The 18,012-nt window shown below is 49.6% G+C and overlaps 1 protein-coding gene across 1 annotated transcript in view; it reads right to left on the bottom strand.

The window, feature by feature from the left end:
* Positions 1-17,812, bottom strand: part of LOC130151407 (uncharacterized) — a 40,645-nt gene extending 22,833 nt beyond the window's left edge. The window contains exons 1-3 of the mRNA XM_056343638.1: positions 17,715-17,812; positions 12,686-13,116; positions 2,868-2,956 (exon numbers count right to left, since the gene is read on the bottom strand). Coding sequence (XP_056199613.1) covers positions 2,868-2,956; positions 12,686-13,116; positions 17,715-17,812 — 618 coding nt within the window. The remainder of the gene's footprint in view (positions 1-2,867; positions 2,957-12,685; positions 13,117-17,714) is intronic.
* Positions 17,813-18,012: the final 200 nt, after the last annotated feature.

Genomic DNA, 18,012 nt, shown 5'->3' with positions numbered 1-18,012 from the left:
CACTGTTTAGACCAAGAACAGTCAGGACTGGATGGTCCAAGGGGTTGGCAGCCAGATCACAAAAGCTTTCACTTCCCCTTGAAATCCATCCTCGCTGTAGAGCGGCTATGAAGGACAATGCTCCAGTAAGTGCTCTGTGGTACTTGTAGAGCTTACTACCTGCACAGAAAAATTCAGGGGATATTCCTGATACATCACAGGGATATCTGTGACTGCTCCTAATCCTGAAAGGTGACAGCTTTATGAAGGTGGACTCCTTGTGACAATTCCAACTTGTGGCAATCTTCCTGCTGTTAAGTGTAATAGAGACTTTTCTATTTATGCTTATGTAGATTCAGAGGCTCTAGACCATGTCTGCAGGCAGCAACTCCGGGGTGTTGCCCAAGATGGCAACATTTTTTGGAATACAAAAGACATTTTTCATTTAAGGGCTGATTAGTTTGTGCTGATCACAGACAAAGAAAATGCTCTTTCCATAGGGCTTTGTGGGCCTTCTGCGTGTTGCTTCATGTCACGGTGAAGCCATCGGTGGCTTGGCCACGGGGCTGGGAGGTCGCAGGGAGGAACTGTGTGTGTGGTACGAAGGAAGCTGGGTTTAACCTGACTTTCACACAGAGCCTCTTCTGCACCTCAGAGGTTTTGTGCATTCCTAGGCTCAACTGTATTCAGTGGAAACTGATGCCTCCTTTTCTGAGATGAGCTGATTCAAGATTTGTCGCCACTAGCGCCGTGAGGCAGGTGCTGATGAAGCAACTGGGGCTCTGCCCTGGCTGTTCAGCAGGATTAGCACCAGCTCGAGGGATAGGCAAAGCAGGCAGTCACCCAGGGGAGCAAGCTACTGAGAGGGTGAAAACCAGCACAGCTCTCCAGCCCACACTGTCTGTTAGAGCGATGTTCCTTGGGCAGCCGGGCGGGCTGCAGAGGCAAGGCTCAGGGCAAAAGGACATGGCAGCTGTTCTTGAACCGCTGCTTGGAGGAGCAGCAGCTCCTGCTCTGCCCGGCTCCAGCTCACCACCTGAAGCATAAACAGACAAACCTGGGTCCCAAGGGCTGTTTCTCCCAGTTCTGCTGCTTGCCCCCTCCCTCCTCTTTTCCTTCTGTAGGGGCAGCCCTGTGCTGGCACCTGACATTTGATTGTCCTGATGAAATATCTTAAACTAGCTTTGTCTAGCGGGGTACTAAAATAGGGGAGACTGCCAGAGCACGCCTCCCTACTCCATACACCTAGGTCACTGAGAAATTAGCTGTGGGCACCAGTTGCAAATTAGCTGATGGCACTAGCAACAACGTGGATTACACCACCAGAAGTGCACTCTTGGTAAATGCTGCCTCCTGCAGAAATGAGAGGGAGGACCCATGTTGTGCACGGAGGGGGCATGAAGCACTGGGACCGTTTTCCTGCCCAGCTGGGTCTGTTCTCAGGGACAGAGGTCTGAAAGTCCAAGCCAGAGGCTGAGGAGGCAGGGACTCAGGGCTGGAGAGGGGGCACAGCTGCCTCTCCAGTCAGGTACCCATCACCAGCCAACACAGGGGTGCTGCTGTCTCCTTCCTATAGAGATATCAACAGCCCCTTTTTCCTGCAGACTCCTGGAGTTTGTAGGGCTTGAGGTGGTGGGGGTGTGTATGTGATAGTATTTCACTTGTAACACCTAGTAAATTATGGCATTAAAGAAAACAGAGCAGGGAGTCCTGGGTACTTGTTCAGTATTTGAGTTCCACCTGCCCACCTGGGCTGTAGGATGATTCTGGGCTCTGAGATGGAGCCGTATGGCAAGCCAAGAGGTGTCACAGAGAGCCACTGCAAAGGCTTCAATCAGGAATGTTTCCAGTGAAAGGAAAACATGTTAAACAGCCTTTCTCACAGTCTGACAGCTCCTGATGTTCATGTCAAGAAACAAATGCAAAAAACGTGCTCACTCTGAAGAGAGACATAACTGAAGAATAATTAGCTGCAAGCGCTCATACAGCACAACTTGCCCAATTCCCCAAGCGAGGAATGCTCAAAGACTCGGACTTCTGCTACCTGAAGACCAAAGACACGGCTTCCCTTCCTGCCTTTCCTCTGTAAGCTTTTTTTTAACACATACTGAGCCTACTTGCAACACCACCGTGTCCAGTTAGCGGTGCCATTTGACTAACCAGAATGAGTTTATTGGAGAACAGAAGGGAAATCAGGGCTTTGCAGTGAAGTAGCTGCAGTTCAAATGATAGTGTTCCTCTGCTTACTGGAAAACAGTTTAATGAAGGAAGGAGGCACTGCCGCTAACGTTCAGCAGGAATGTCCCATCAGTTTGGCTAGGCAAGCCATGACCTGTAGTGAAATAAGGCAGTAAATACTATCACAGCCAACTCTTCTGCCTGCTTTAAAGGTTTTGTTACCCCAAAGAAAGAAGAACAGCTGGAAAGCAAAAAATCTAAATGCTCTGCAGGGAAAACTGCCAGTGGAGGCTTCCCGACAGCATAGGCACAAACTAACGTGAACAAGGAGCCAGCACTGGCAGCCCTTGCCATGGAGGGGGAGAGATGGAAGAGGCTGAGCTCCTGCTGGGCTCACACAGGCACGGTGGGAGGGTGAGAAGAGTAGCTGGGGGGCAGTGCCAGGAGGTGCAGTTCCCACCGCCTCTCCCCTCCATCCCCTCTACAACAGCAGCCCCTGCTCCGCACCCACAACTCTGCCATCTCAGCCACCCCAGGCACCGTGTGGTTGCTCCCTCGTCTGAGACTCTCCTGGGGCCCGCTAGCACGGGACACTGACAGCACTATATGACAGACCTGACACATGTATAGGCAAGCCGAGGTATATCGCCTTGCTCCTGGGCATTAAACATCTGTGCAGGCACTGTGTATATGGCACACAATGTACATACCTGGCTGAAGGCAACCATGGCTTGCTCAGACCTTTGCTGAATAAGAGTGATGGTGCTGAACACCGGCGGGAAGGAACAGTCTTGAGGGGCTGAAAATGAGAATGAGTTTCTTATCAGTTTCCATCATCCAGCAAAGCTCCCACAAAGGTGAGGGATTTGAGCAGTTAAAGGAGTCACTGCTACAAAGCATCTATGGGAAGAGGATACAGTCTGTTTGTGCTCCTAACTCCTGAATGCTGCTGAATTTCCCCTCGAGTGCCAGGGCTCCAAGCCCCACAGCCGTTGGCACAACAGCCGAGCACGGCAGCGCTGGCCGTGGCAGGTGCACAGCTGCAGCACCATAGGCAAAGCCTTGGGGCCACCAGCTGAGGCACCCCGGTGGGTGTCTGCCCGAATTAAGGCAACTGCAGAACCAGTGTCTGCATGGGCGCTGCTCCCCCTGAGCTTCTTCAACGGGCAGTGGGGAGATACGGGCACTTGCAAGGCACTGTTCTTCCTTCTCTGCTTCTGCAGTCAGCTTTGGGAGAAGAGGAGCTGTGTCATTTCCCAGAAGTGTCCGCTTCTCCGCACTGGTTTAAAAAGCCCCTGGAGCAGGTGGGTTGGATACAGACCTCCGCCTTCTGTAACACGGGGTGAGAGGACCCTGTCCAGCCAGGCTCCCAAAAGCAAGCTGGGTGCCGTGCAAAGGCAACCAAGCTGGCTGCAGTTAGAGGTGGGTACGCTGCCTCCTGCAAATCCATGGGGGAGCTGCCTGCCTCTTAAAGAGCTCAAATCCCTCAGATTTGTACTTTGGGACAGTGGGCTCTGCATGGCCACCTGCCATCCAAATATGAGCACTAGTGCCAGGGGACAAGGCTATTTCAGGAACAAAGGACACAGCAGAGGAGCATCAGAGACAAGAAATGGCTCCTTGCTGCCAAGCGTTGACACGAAGCCGATAAAGGGCAGGTTACTGACCTTCGGGGGATGCCTGTCTTGTTAAAGCTGTACTTGCAGTATTATTTTTAGATACTTGAAAAGCAGGTTGGTATATTTACAGACAACTTTCTGAACATTTGGCCTCATTTACTGAGTGGAAAAAGAATGATTAAAAACACCATCTGCTTTTTATCGAAACTTTGTCCCAAATTCATCAGATTTTCAGCAGCTTTCACCTCTAACTCTCAATTTTTACTTGTGAAGGTTATTAGCAGCTGTGCTGGTTTTGGCTTGGATAGAGTTAATTTTCTTCATAGTAGCTAATATGGTGCTATGTTTTGGATCTGTGCTGGAAACAGAGTTGATGACACAGGGATGCTTCAGTTTTTGCTGAGCAGTGCTTACGCAGAGCCAAGGCCTTTTCTGCCCCTCACCCCACCCGGCAGCGATCAGGCTGGGGGGGCACAAGGGCTGGGAGGGACACAGCCAGGACAGCTGACCCCAACTGACCTAAGGGATGTTCCATACCATGGGACGTCATGCTCAGCATATAGAACTGGGGGGAGAAGAAGGAAGGGGGAGACGTCTGGAGTGATGGCGTTTGTCTACCCAAGTGACCATGACACGTGATGGAGCCCTGCTGTCCTGGGGATGGCTGAGCACCTGCCTGCCCATGGGAGGTGGAGAATGAATTCCCTGTTCTGCTTTGGTTGTGTGTGTGGCATCTGCCTTACCTATTAAACTGTCTTTATCTCAACCCATGAGTTATCTCCCTTTTACTTTTCCAGTTCTCTCCCCCCTCCCACCGGGAGGGTGGGGGGCAGTGAGTGAGCAGCTGTGTGGTGCTTAGTTGCTGGCTGGGGTTAAACCAAGACAGTCCTTTTAGTAGCCCAACATGGGGCATGAAGAATTTGAGATAAGCATAGTAATTGGGAGAGGTAACAAGCAAAACATGGACCAAACATTGCTAGAGAGCTGAACTATTGTGGGGAATTTCTTCTGAGGGTTAGACCAACCCAGCACAGCAGCATACTGCTCCATGCTGTTTACAAATGGCAAATAAGCCCTACTACCTGTGTCTGCAGATCTTCTCTCCTGGGACAAGTGGCAAGGTGGCCTCAGTCTTCTGCTAGGGAGTTACAGAGGAAAAGGTGAGAGTGTGTGTGTGCACTACTGCCAAAGCTGGAGGTGAGACGAGAACTGAGTAATTTTCTAGAGGGCAGAAACGAAGATCTCATCAAGTTGGTGCAAACCAGCCCAGTGCAAAAGTCAGGCACCTGTGCAACACGGAGCAGAGCTGGAGGCACCGCGTGCTCCCTGAGGGTGTTGGAGACCAAGCTCTGTGAAGGGTGATGGGGAGTCAAGCCAGCTGAGACTAGCCCCGTGGTACCCCAGCCCATGTAGCCAAAAGCAAATGCAGTTTCCCAGAGTAGATGAATGATGTGGTCCCAGTTGTCATCAGCAAAGAAAAGTAAAGCAGCAGCAGAAGAGAAAGGTGCTGGCATGCATGGCCATGAAGCTGCAGCAGCACTGCAGTGAGATACTACGAAATTGCTTTCTGCTAGGAACAGTGAAAGACAGGAGTGACACTGGTATGTTTACTCCTGGTTTATACCTGATTTATACCAATTTGACACTGGTATATTTACTCCTGTGGTCTCTCTGCATGTGGAAGGTTGTGTGACAGGCGTGACACTGCTTCATATCTGCAGAGGAGATGGTTTCTCAATGCAATGGTTGTTCCCATGCTTGTACTATCATGACCCTTTTTGCTGCCTGCCTTTGACAAATACCTTAAAATACAAAATCAGAAGTCAGAGAATTGAACATTGAAATTGCTTATTATGTCCATGTGTCTGTTATCAGAGCAGCAGGTTTTTTTTCCTTCAATGAACATTGACTCATTATTTGCAGAAGCTCTTTAGAAGTCAGCTGTTCAACAAAAGGTCAGTAAGCGACAAAGTCCATGTTGCTCTCATGGCAGTCACTACAGAGCATGTGGATTTAAACGTGCTTTGGGGAAAGTTTATTCTCCTAAGATAGAGTGTTGTCCTCATGCTTGAGCCCAGCAGGACTCCAGCTTGGGGAGTCCTCCAGCTCCAGTTTAAAATATGGTACATGTGGGGAGCATGGTCTGTCCATCACTGGTTTTGCAGTACCAGGATAAATCACCTGTTTAGTGATGGAGTGATAGAAATAGCTGCACACTGCGGGGAAGTGAGGATGAATCCTGACCCAGGCAGAGATCTGTTTTCTCCCCAGCTTACTCCCTTGTATCATGAGTTCTGACCATATCAGCTTATAAAACTGTCAGCATTGTCTGTCAGTCCACCTCCATTTAAACCCACAAGGACTGTTCAGTGCAGACTCCCAAGCAAGCTGCACATGGGAGGGCAGACACCACTTTCTTGATGCAACATCTGCCAGCAAGCAGCATCAAGAAGTTGGCCAGGAACCATTTCTGAACCACCTAGGGCCACCCAGAAGCACGCTTTCTGCAGAGCAGGTTCAGGGAAAAACCTTCCCAACTGGCACCCGGGGTGGGGATGTGTGTTACAGCTGGTGCCAGCATGATGCTCAGGCTGCCTGGATCAATGCATCACCAGGAGGGCAAAGAAAGAGTACCGCACTGTGGGGAAGAAAAAGTGTGTTCCTCTCCCTGAATCAAGGGTAAAGCAAATTATTTCTCTTGCTGTTATTCCTGTTATTCTAGAGTTGCTGCGATTTCATCTACCAAGCGCATATAGCAAAGATTAAATAAGCTGTTTCAAGTTACATATGTACACATGCACATGTTTTGGAACCAGTGAAAACAACAGACCTGATGATCCTCCTCTCACTCCAAATATGAGGAAGAACAAGACCTGGCTCTGGGCTATGATGCTGGAGGGTCTCCTGAGAGGCTGAGGCATGAACCCAAGTGTCAGTCCTGTGGGGTGGGTAACCATGGCAGGTCCGGCAGAAACTACTGCACTTTGCAGCAGGATTATGTGCTTTAGCAGACCTTGCTCTGGGCAAAGGACTGGGTCAGACGTAGTTAACTACCTTCTTGCAGAGGTAGGAAGCAGAGCCCTACAGCAGGGATGGAGTACAGATCTTCCTTGCTTCACCCAGTTCTGCTGCTTATCACCTGCAGGAGTGCACTGGCTGTCAGCTGAGACAGCTGAGAAGTCCTTCCAAATGATGCCCTTCCTTAGGTCTCTAGGTGATGGCCTCTCCGCTTGGTGAATTGAAAACCAGTGCTACCTGGATGGGGCAAGAGGTTTCCTACCACAGTTCATTAGCAAAGAACTAAATCTAGGAAGCGAGAGGTACTGGGATGTGGAGAATCAATCCAGTGCATGCAACATGTTTCAGATAAAAGCAATAAATTACTTCATCAGGGTCCAGGGGCTTGGAACTGGTTATTTCCACATGGAAAGTGCATTCAGTTTTTATGATTTTAAAAAAGAAATTAATGCCTTGTTAGAAGAGTTTGCATAGAAGTTCCCACATGGGGTGCATGTTTTTACCTTCTGGCCCGAGTCCTTATCAGTGCAAGAAGAGCTCCATGAGAAACTCCCACCAGCCCTCTGGGACTGCTGGGCTGTCTCCCAGCCTTTGTGTTCCTTCATGGCTACTGGGCATCTTTACTGGGTATGTCATCCCCTCTCCAGCCTCCTATGTGATCCCTGGTAAAACCTCCCTGCCCTCTTTGGAAATCCCTTAGAAAGCCAGTACAGGTGGACAACGCCAGTGTCAGGTTGGTGGTGCAAAACTTGTGGACTTGGACAGACTTATACCTGGCAGATTTTGTGTTTGGTCTTTAATTTACATGGAGGGGATGGTATTTTCATCTGATTTATTGGACAGAATAATGTTGTGTCACAAAGAAAAACCTTATTCCCAAGTATTGCTGCTACTTTGGTGGAAAAAACCTACATGTGATTGCTACTGAAAGACTGCAGCAGGTACAGAGAAGCCAAATTAACTTTGTCCTGCGCTCCAAGAGTCAGGAGAATTTGAATCCATTTATGCCGGTATTGACTATCGATTACATCATGATTTCTCTCTTCAGAGGTTTTACTCTGCTTAACAGAAAACTTCTCTTGCTTCACGGAGGATATTGCAGTATCTGCCACAAGATAAACTCCAGCCCTTCTTACTCTAGCCTATAACCTGCTCACATCCTGAGACACCAGATAACGCAAGGATGACATCTGCAGATTGCAGAATTTCAGTTGCACTCACTGGGAGCCATTTGGATAATGAAATTGCCCACATGGACAATGCAAGGGCTTCATCCCAGGCACCCACAAGGAGAACTGTCTGAAGATTTGACCATAAGTTGGAAAACAGGAGGGAAAGCTTAAAAAGTGCCTCGCTGCTTTGCATGTTGCAGTGGGATATACGGTACTGAGAGTGCTAAGCAACCCTGGCACCAAATGATGTGCTTTTTGAAACTGGCAGAGACTTTTTTTAAAAAAGTCAAAACTCCTTTATTAGCTTAAAGCACTCCACCAAAAAAACTGAAATTCCAGAGTTTAGTAATTTTTCCTTGGATGAGCTAACCACATGTTGCTGGTTTATAGGTGCAAACGCATCGCTTGTTTTTACACATTCAGAAAGCCTTTCAAAGTGTTATCTCCTTCAGAGATATACAGGGACATGATTTTGCCATCTGGACAGACTTTGAAGTGGCCAGATTTTTCAGCAGGCAAGGGCCAGCACTAGCTGAAAACTAAACCCGTTTCTAAAACCTTGGACTTTTATTTCTTCAGGACTTTCAGAAATGCCCCCACATCTACACACCTACTTCTGCAACCCTTAAGGATGAACTAAAAGCCTCTTCACCCCGCTCCACCACACTAGGCAAGAGGCCTTGTGAAAATGGCAAACCCATGTCCTTCCTTCTCCTCCTGCAAGAATCCATCACTGGCAGGAACACAGAGATTTCACATGATTCACATTAAGATATCATTTAAACCAAACCCCACAAGACACCAGAAGCAGAAGCAGAGAGGGGAACCCAGGGGGTTTCCCGGAGGTGTGCTGGCAGGTGAAGCTGCCTTTCCTTGACCAGGTTTTCCCAGGGGACATACTAAAATTCCCAGGGACTTTCTCAAGCCACATCATGCATGTGCACGTGTGGAGGAGGCTGGGGAAGGGCCAAACGTGACCACCAGAGCATATCAGACCACAAAAAAGGGGAGAAAAAGGGGCTCCTGGGGTGGATGATTCCTTTAAATGAGCTTTTGGCTGGACCTGTCCCCCAGTTTGCTTCTCACCTGAGACCAGCAGCAAGGAGGGGACAAGAGCTATGGGGGTGGCCCTGCTGCACCTTGGAAGTGGGACCACTGCTCTCCCCAGCATGGTCAAGCCTCAGCCCCCCAGCAGTCACCACAGCTAGGGCATCATCACCCATAGCCCCCTGCCCATCTGCAAAGGGGAAGGGTCTGGTTCCCTCCTGCAGTGAAGTGAGTGGGTGCAGCTGGCACCATACAAGCACCGCGGTGCAGGGGGCCTTGCCCACTCAGGCACAGTGGGAACTGATGAGGTGGGCATGTAGCAGGGGTGACCAAGGTGATGGGAGCAAAGGACCAAATTTTGTTATCACTGTATAACTGGTGTCATTCAGGAAGGATAAGGGAAATGGAAGAAGAGGAGGAAAGGGGATAAGCCAGGTGGGAACGGCTGGGGTGAACTCCCATGGCTGCAAGGGAGCGGGAAGAGCTCGGAGCAGGTGGTGCAGGGCAGAAGCATCCAGACGCTCTTCAAGGCAGTGCAGTGCTGTTAAACCCAACTGCCTACAGATGCTGCTGGTGCCACAGCTAAGCCTGTGCCTTCGGTAGCCAGTGTTGCCTGCCCGATGCAGGGCTCTGCTTCCGACCGGGAACAGCCTGGGCTGCTGCTGCCTCAAAGAGGGCAGGGGTTGAGTGGGGCAGTGCTACTCGGCATGGGACAAATGAGTGCCAGGGCTGGCTCTAAGAGTTTATGCACAATATTATAGTTTATACCAATTATAGATAATTAAGCTGCAGTGCCAGGGAGGACTCCCAGGTAGTGCTGCCTAACATGCTAGTGTAGACATACCCTGACTGGCCCATGCCCTGGCCATTTCTGCAGCCAGCCCTGCTAGCTGAAATTCTGGATGGGCGGCCTTTGGCGAGTATTTCCATGGCATTTAGATGTGTGGCATCAGCTGGCTCCTTTGTGCCCCCTGGAGCAGGGCATCTCTGTACCCCCTAGGACCTGTCCTGTGCCCTGCTGTCCCACCACCCCCAGCAGCATCCACAAGGGTTTAGGTTGGCTCAGTCAGGCGGGCTGGGAAGGAACTCACAAATACATGCAAGAGAAGGATTTCTGGTCTCAGTTGTATCAGTGCAGGCAGAGAGTGGTTCTTCTGAAATAAGCAGCAGCACCTGCAATTTAAGCTAGCCATCCCAAGAAGTGGCTCCAGGCTTATATGGAATAAACCACACTGGAATTTGCTTCAGGCTGGTCTGTGTTAAAACTCTTTTCCAAAGCTAAATTGTGCTACTAACATTGCTGAAGCCAGCGTGGTTACTCTGAACTTCTAACTGAACCACAGCAATAAATAGATTTTTATCTAAAGAGGTTTAAAAGCCAACCGCCTGGTTATGGGGACTGGTGAGATTTTCTTTATTGACTGTGCAATCAGTGTGATTTAGAGCCCCTGCAGGAGCCCTGCCGCAGGCTTAAGAGCCAGCTGTGATAAATCCCCCCACAAGCTCCACTGGGAACTGCTGCTGATCCCAGCAGCAGTGGCACTGGGAGGTTCCTCATCATCATCATCTTCCCACCCTCCTGGTCCTGCCTTCCCAGTGTCCTGCCCTCCCATGGAGCCAGTCACTTGTCTGGCATCACACCCCTGCTTTCCAAGGTAATAAATTACTGCGGGATGCAGTTTTGCATGGGACTTCATTAACCACAAACACTGTTGTCCCTTTTCCTGCCACACATCCATGACTTTCGGCAGTAGATACGCATTTCTGAGGCTCCCGGGAGGACCCACCAGGCTGCGACAGATGGTGCACCGGACTGATGGATGCGTGGGGCTGGGGAGGCGATTCACTCTTCTTATCTCTTGGGATCATGTCCCAGTACAGCCTGGCACACCACGACACTTCATTCCCATGGCATTGCAAGGGGTTTATATACATTGTTAACACTGGAAAAAGTGGGATGTAAGTTGAGGAGCCTTATTTGGTACTGTCTTGTTCCATTTTTTGAGATCATTGATACTCTGAAAAAGTACCAGACTTAAGTAAGATAGTGAGGGGCCAGATCCATAAAACTAGAAGTGGAGACAAGACTGTATGTCAAAGTGCAGTAAGACAAATCCAACCCCTGCTATGGGTGCTAGTGCCGGGGCTGTGTTATGTCTAAAGAAAACTGATTTTTTTCCAATGTATATTGAAGGGTTACTTTTGCAAAAAGTTACATAAAGCAAAAATTTATCTTGGGGCAGTCAGCATCCCAACCTTCTCTGTTAAATAATCACGTATTTTTTTTCTTTTTGTTTCTTGCCTAGTATCTCACCAGGAATAGAAAAATAGAGAGATTAAAAAGAAAGAAATGGGAAGAAGAGAGAGAAAAATAAGCTTCTCTGAAATGTTTTTACAAGGTTTCTACAGACAACTCTGAACAAAATATAACTATGGTTTCTTTTATTTTTTCCCCTCTTAACTCTTTCTTTTCAGTAAACTCTTTCTTATTGGAAAATGGTCCACTTCTGCTAGCAGCCCTAGTTTTGAAGAGCAGGAGGAACAATAGAAAACTGGATCAGTTGGCATGTAAAATACACTTCCAGGCTTTAAACTGGGAAGCTCTGAAGCTTCTCCTTACGATCCATGCATCTCTGTGTAAGCAATTCATGCAGAGAGCCCCTGCCACTAATCTCATTTTTTGTGGAAAAGTCTATTTGTCAAAGCTGACAATGTCATGAAGAAATGCTGCGTTTCAGTGCAGAGATTCAGTCCCTGGCAATTTTCTTTTTGTTCCCCCGCCAGCACCTCTCTCCTGTCTGAGGTCAGACTAGATGATGTAACGGTCCCTTCTGGCCTCGCAATCAATGGGCCGGTGGCCGGGGCTCCTCTCCCTGCTGATAGCAGCGATCGCTGCAGCTGAGACCCCTCTGGGGACCCGGCCGTGGTCCTGGGCCACCAGGCTGCCAGGTGCGGTGGGACAGGCTTCACAGCATGTACTAATGTAAAACACATCTCTCGCAATGATGTTAAACCTCTCCATAACAAGAACGACAACGACAACAAAAAACCCCTCTTTAACTCTTCCCTCACACAGATGTAGCCAAGAAACCCTCCCATTTTATTCTAACCGGTACCCGTTTACCCATGGCTGAGGGGTTTGGTTGGATTGTTGGTTTCCAGGACTTTGCTGCCCAAACGCGGCATCTGAGCAGTTTGACCAGGCAGCGCTATCCTCAAGCTGTGTCTTCAGGTTCTGTCCCCGGCAAGAGGTGGGGGACCGCACGTTTGTGTGACCCGGTGCCGCCCGACCCCCCGGCCGTCTTTCTTGGGGAAAGGAGCGCCCTGCGGTCCGGGCTGGGAGCAGGAACCCGCTGAGCCCAACGGAACGGGACTGGCCCCCGGGAAGCGCGTTTCTACAGCTGCGCAAGACAGGTCTCGGGTTTGCGGGGGTTTGGGTTTTTTTGGGGTGGGGTGGTCTTTGGTTTGGTTTGGTTTGGTTTGGGGTGAGTTGCTTGCTTGGTTGGTTGTTTGAATTTTAGCAAATTCAAGAGCAGGCTCAAAGACCCAGGCAGTGCCCCTGCAGTCCCTACCCCCGGATAACGCGCAGCAGCAGCCAGCATCCCGTTAAAGCCGGGCAAGGCGGGTGCTGCCCCGCGCCCCCGCCGGCCCTGCCCGCCCCGCCGCACTCACCGCCTCGGGCGCGGGGGTCCCGCCGCCGCCGCCGCCGCCGCCGCAGCTGCCGCGCCGCGCCGCCCCGCCGGCCCCCGGCCCCGGCATCGCGTCCCGGGGGCGCAGCGCTGCGCGGCGGGTCCGCCTCGGGCGCGGAGCCGCAGCGAGTGAGCGGAGACCCCGCTGCCGGCTCCCCCGGCCCCCCCCGCCCAGGGAGGAGCCGCTCCCCCCGCCGGCAGCGCAGCCGGGGGACCGCCGGCACGGGCAGCCGTCCGCCGCGGGGCAGGGCTTGCCGGAGAGGGGGGGGCGAGAATCGATAGGAGTAGGGAGTAACGCAGTGAAAGGGCCTTACGAAGGAAGAGAAGGACCTTCGGGGCTTCTCATTTCTCGGCGGGGCAGCCCAGCCAGCCCTCCCCGCCAGGGTTGTTACTGAGGCGGCGTGGCCGATGTCGCTGTGACACCGCAGGGTGTCAGAAATAACGAGCACCGGTGCGGGGGGACTGGCAGCCCGAATGCGAGCCCATCAGGCATGCAGGAACGAGGGATGGGGCCAAGGGACAGTAGGGATAGCGGTCTGTGTCGCCACTGGCCAGGAGGTAGAGACTGAGTAATGCGCTCATCATCCCTGCAAGTGTCACTTTGGTCTGGAAAAGACATCTTCAGCGTCCTCCTGGGCTCAGGTTCGGGGAATCGCCCTTTTAACTCTAGTAAGAATTGCACAGCGCTCTTCAACAACTGGGACTGACTCGCTACTACCGAACAGGCTCCCTCTCCTTACTGAAATCTAAGTGATCCAAGCACAGGGGGGCTTTATCGGTTCAAAGCGGGTTATTTTTTCTGCAGACTTGCCTGTACTTAACCATCATATTTTACAAGTGACCTGCTCTCACTGAGCTGTGCTGCTTGGCAGCTAGTGATAAAGTTGAAGGATTTGTTCCAAGTAATGATGAATTGCCTCCAGATGGGACACTACCTCTTGCAGTCCAGATCATGGTACTTTGCTAGGAAAAAGCATAGGAACTGCTCTTTGCCATAAAGACAAGTGTCCTGTCAAATGTGGGCTGGTTACTAAGAGCTTATCCTTGAGGAGGGGAAGGGATGAATTACCATGTGTCTGACTGTCCACACTGCACTCCTTAGGAGAAAAAAAAAACAACCAAAAAACAAAAAAACAACATCAAAATTTCAAAACCGCTTTCAAAACCGCTCAGCCCCCTTGCAAAGGTAGGTAGATACAGACTCCCGCAAAAGTTGCACCTAACCATAGCAGCTCTGCCCTTGCTTCCCTACGTCCGACTGCTATAAATCAGCCCCCTAGCTCTGCCAGTATGACCCTCCCTTTCCTGGCTCTCTGTGATCCAGGGAGTTCTGGGGGCTTTTTGCTTTGTTTGGCTTTTTTTCCTCTTGTATTTTTCAGCTTTATTGCTGAGCACATCTCTTCTATAAAATATTAATAAAACTCCTTTCCAAGGTGCTGGGTTCCCTCCGTGACACCCTCTGGCAGCTTGCAAAAACCAACAGGGAAGTTACATGAGGTTTGGCATCATCAATGCAACTATTGTGAAGGCTTAGTTAAGCCCTCCAGGATATGAACGCGGGCCATCTTTTCTGGAAGTTGCAATATGTTCCCAGACAGCATGATCAGGAGTGATTGATTTCTACATTTATAAATCTGTTTGTTATTTGATATTAGCTCAAGTTGGACAGATAAAATTATGGCTTGAGACTTTCAGAGATGTGAAACAGACCACTGCTTTCTGCCTATTGTTGTTTAGATCAGAAATGTTTTCTGGATCACTAGAAAGAGAAGAAATTTTTTCTAAGCTCACACAATGTCTTGGCCAGGACCTATCTGCATGCAAAATACTGGAGATTTTTGAAAGGTGGTAACTGAAGGCTACAGTGAGGGGAAGAAAATGAAAATCAGAATTGCAAACGTGGTCATCTTATTTCATACAATTCACATTTCTTTTGGTGCTTATGCTAAAAAAAACCCTCATGTTTTGCTGTGCACAAAGCCTCGTACATGTAATCATTGTAAGATTAACTGTGATGCCTAATTAAAACAGGCAGTCACCAATTAAAGATAATAAAAAATTGCTATTTGAAATTCATAAAAAACTGAGACGTTAAAGAGACACTTATCTTACCGAAGAGCTTAGCAGGCTTCCATTTGCAGACACTTCAGGAAAAAAAAAAAAAGAAAAAAAAAAAAGGTGAAGACGCACTCTGGAACACAGCCCAGTAAAATCAGAGAGGAGTCTGTGAGCTCCTGTGACGCTTCATTACTAAAGTGCCTGCTGCTAGCCAGCCCGTTTGCTTTTGCACTCCATCTGCCACGTCTTGTACATACTGAGATCCAGGTTCTGCTACCATAACTTCTGTTGACAGTTACCCCTCAGGTGTCCCTAACGGCACTGCTTGGACCACCTGAACCATACAGGACCTGCGACGGTGCTTGGGTTTTCCTTGGGGCAGAGACAGCTTTTCACTGACATTCAGTCAATGTTTCTCGTTCTTACCCCCTGGAAGCTCTGTGCAATACAGTAATAATAATAATAATAAGTTCAAGGAATTGATAGCAATTTTCCAACCTGAAGTTTATTTCAAATTTATTTTCACCATCTGAAAAGCTGACTCAGTCTTCTTTGCCTGCTGTTACTAAACAAATTAGCTAGGAGAACATACGCATGTTCGGGTATATAAACATATGTACGAAGCCTGTGAGTATGTATGTGCATGGCAGTGTGGTGAGCTAACCTTGGCCAGCTGCCAGGTGCCCACCCAGATGCTTTCTCACTCCCTCTCCTCAGCAGGACAGGGGGAGAAAATGAGATTGAAGAAAAAACCTTGTGGGTCAAGATAAAGGTGGTATAATAAGAAAAGCAAAAGTTGCACATGCAAGAAAAGCAAAAAGAGGAATTCCTTCCCTACTTCCCACGGGCAGGCAGATGTCCAGCCACGCTGTGGGAAGCAGAACCTCAGCATGTGTAATGGTGGCTTGGGAAGACAAACGCCATAACCATGAATGTTCCTCCATTCCTCCTTCTTTCCCTGAGCTTTTATTGTTGGGCATGACATCACGTGGTATGGAATATCCCTTTGGTCAGCTGGGGTCAGCTGTCCTGGCTTTGTCCCCTCGCCATCTCTTGCCCATTCCTAGTTTACTTGGTTTCAGGGGTGCAGGGAAGAGAGAGAGAGAAAGCCTTCACACTGAGCAAGAGCACTGTCCAGCGGCGGTGTTACCAACACTGTTCCAGCCCCAAATGCAAAGCACAGCACCGTACAGGCTGTGATGGGGAAAGTTAACTTTGTAACTCCATCCCAGCCAGACCCAGCGCAATCTTTGTCCCTAATACCATTTGCATCACGCTCAGGTCCCATGTTGTTCAGTACATCCAGGTGTCCTCTGACCATCCCATTCTGTCTGCTTCTCACTCCTAAAATCCCCCCTTACCAACACTGCACTACATACTTGAACCTTCTTTTCACCTACCAGGCAGGTTTATACATGCTCGTTAACCACCATACCCTGCTCCTTGACATACAGAGGTATTATTTTCCCATTTCATGGGCCTTCCCCACAAAATTTCCATAAGAAGAGTCAGTGACTCAGGCCCCATCTGTCAAGGTCATTGCCCAGGACAGAAGAAGCAGCACGTGGGATCGTTGGGTGCCAACATCAGTTTGGGTTGGGTCATTACTGCACTCACCTGGTTCCTGCTGAAGCTCATTCTCCATCAGCTTAGGTGATTCCTGCTGCAGTACTTACATACTACTCAATGCACATGCTATTTTTTCCCCAATCCCCTTGAGATACACTTGAGATCTCCCCATCCCTCCGCATTACCCACCAAGTGCGCCCAGATCCTTGAGCAAAGAAAATCCCTGGAGTGGGTTTGCCTTTTTCCCAAGAGAGGAGCAATGCACATGGCCCTTCCCAGCCACTTCCCCGTGTGCACTACTACTGGGACAGTATCTTCTTCCACAGTACGCAGGGGTATTGCTTGGGCAGGACAAGGAGAGGTAGCAGACTCACTGCTATATTTACATCCCGGTGTTTTCATGCCCCAGGAGTCTTTAACAGTTCGTTGTGTTATTCAACCTTTCCAGAGGCTCATGGGTGATAGGGAATGTGATACACCCAATGCTGCGTTTCTTGGCCCAGAAATCTATGAGGTTATTTTGGAATTAAGTCCCATGGTCTGACTCAGTTCTTTTTGGGGTACCCACATCACCACAGAGCTTGCCTTTCAAGGCCCAAACGCTGTTTCAGGCTGTGGTAGGGGTTACAGGGTGTATTCCCAGCCACCTAGTAGTGGCCATCACCATGATTAGTGTGTTGCAGCACTTGCCCTGGCAGGTGATCCAATACAGCCAAATCGGCCAGGCTTCACCATATCAGTAACCCAACCACTGCCATCTGCTCCAGGGTTACTTTACTCACATGGGTGACTTGATTACAACAGATTTCCCATTCATGTGTGACCTGTGTGATGGCTTCAATGGTCAGGTCCACCCCTTGATCACGAGTCCATTTGCATCTTGCATCTCTCCCTAGATGTCCCAATGTTCATGGGCCCACTGAGCTACAAATAGCTCATTTGTACATTCCCAGCCCAGGCCCACATAAGCCACTTCAATTCTGGTGGCCTGTCTACCTGCTCATTGTTTTGATGTTCTCCAGTGGCAGTTCTTGTGAGCATGTACGTGATGTACCTTCACAATGGTAGTACCTTCACACTACCAGGCAGTGACGTCTTGACACAATGCAGCAATCCAGAAAGGTTGGTCTCCTTCTATTGATATAACCAGCCCCACAAGGCATTTGCAACCACCCATGAGTCAGTATAAAGACAGAGCACTGGCCATTTTTCTCTTTCAGCCATCTCAAGGGCCAGCTGGACGGCCTTCACCTCTGCAAACTGACTTGACTCACCATTTCCTGTAGCAACTTCAAACTTGTCATGTGGGACTCCACACAGCAGCTTTCCACTTTTGATGGTTTCTTACAACACAACAGCATCCGTTGGTAAGCAGAGCACATTGCCTTTCACTTTCTGATGACTTGTATGGTGGTGCTTCTTGGGCAGGAGTCACCTCCTTGGGCAATGCTCCTAAATCTTTGCCTTCTGGCCAGTCCATCATCTCTTCGAGGATTCCTGGGTAGCTGAGGTTTCCCATTCAAGCCTGTTGCATGATCAGTGCTACCTACTTATTGCACATAGTGTTGGTTGCTTGGTGTGTAGAGGGGACGCTTCCTTTGAACATCCAGCACAGCACATGTAATTCTGATGCCCAGAGGATCTGTGATTCTGTGCCAGCAGCTTCTGAAGCAGCTCAAACTC

The sequence above is a fragment of the Falco biarmicus genome, chromosome 6, assembly GCF_023638135.1.
Source record: "Falco biarmicus isolate bFalBia1 chromosome 6, bFalBia1.pri, whole genome shotgun sequence".
Taxonomy (NCBI): Eukaryota; Metazoa; Chordata; class Aves; order Falconiformes; family Falconidae; genus Falco; species Falco biarmicus.
The sequence above is the reverse complement of the archived record's forward strand: the minus strand, read 5'-3'. Positions and strand labels throughout refer to the sequence as shown.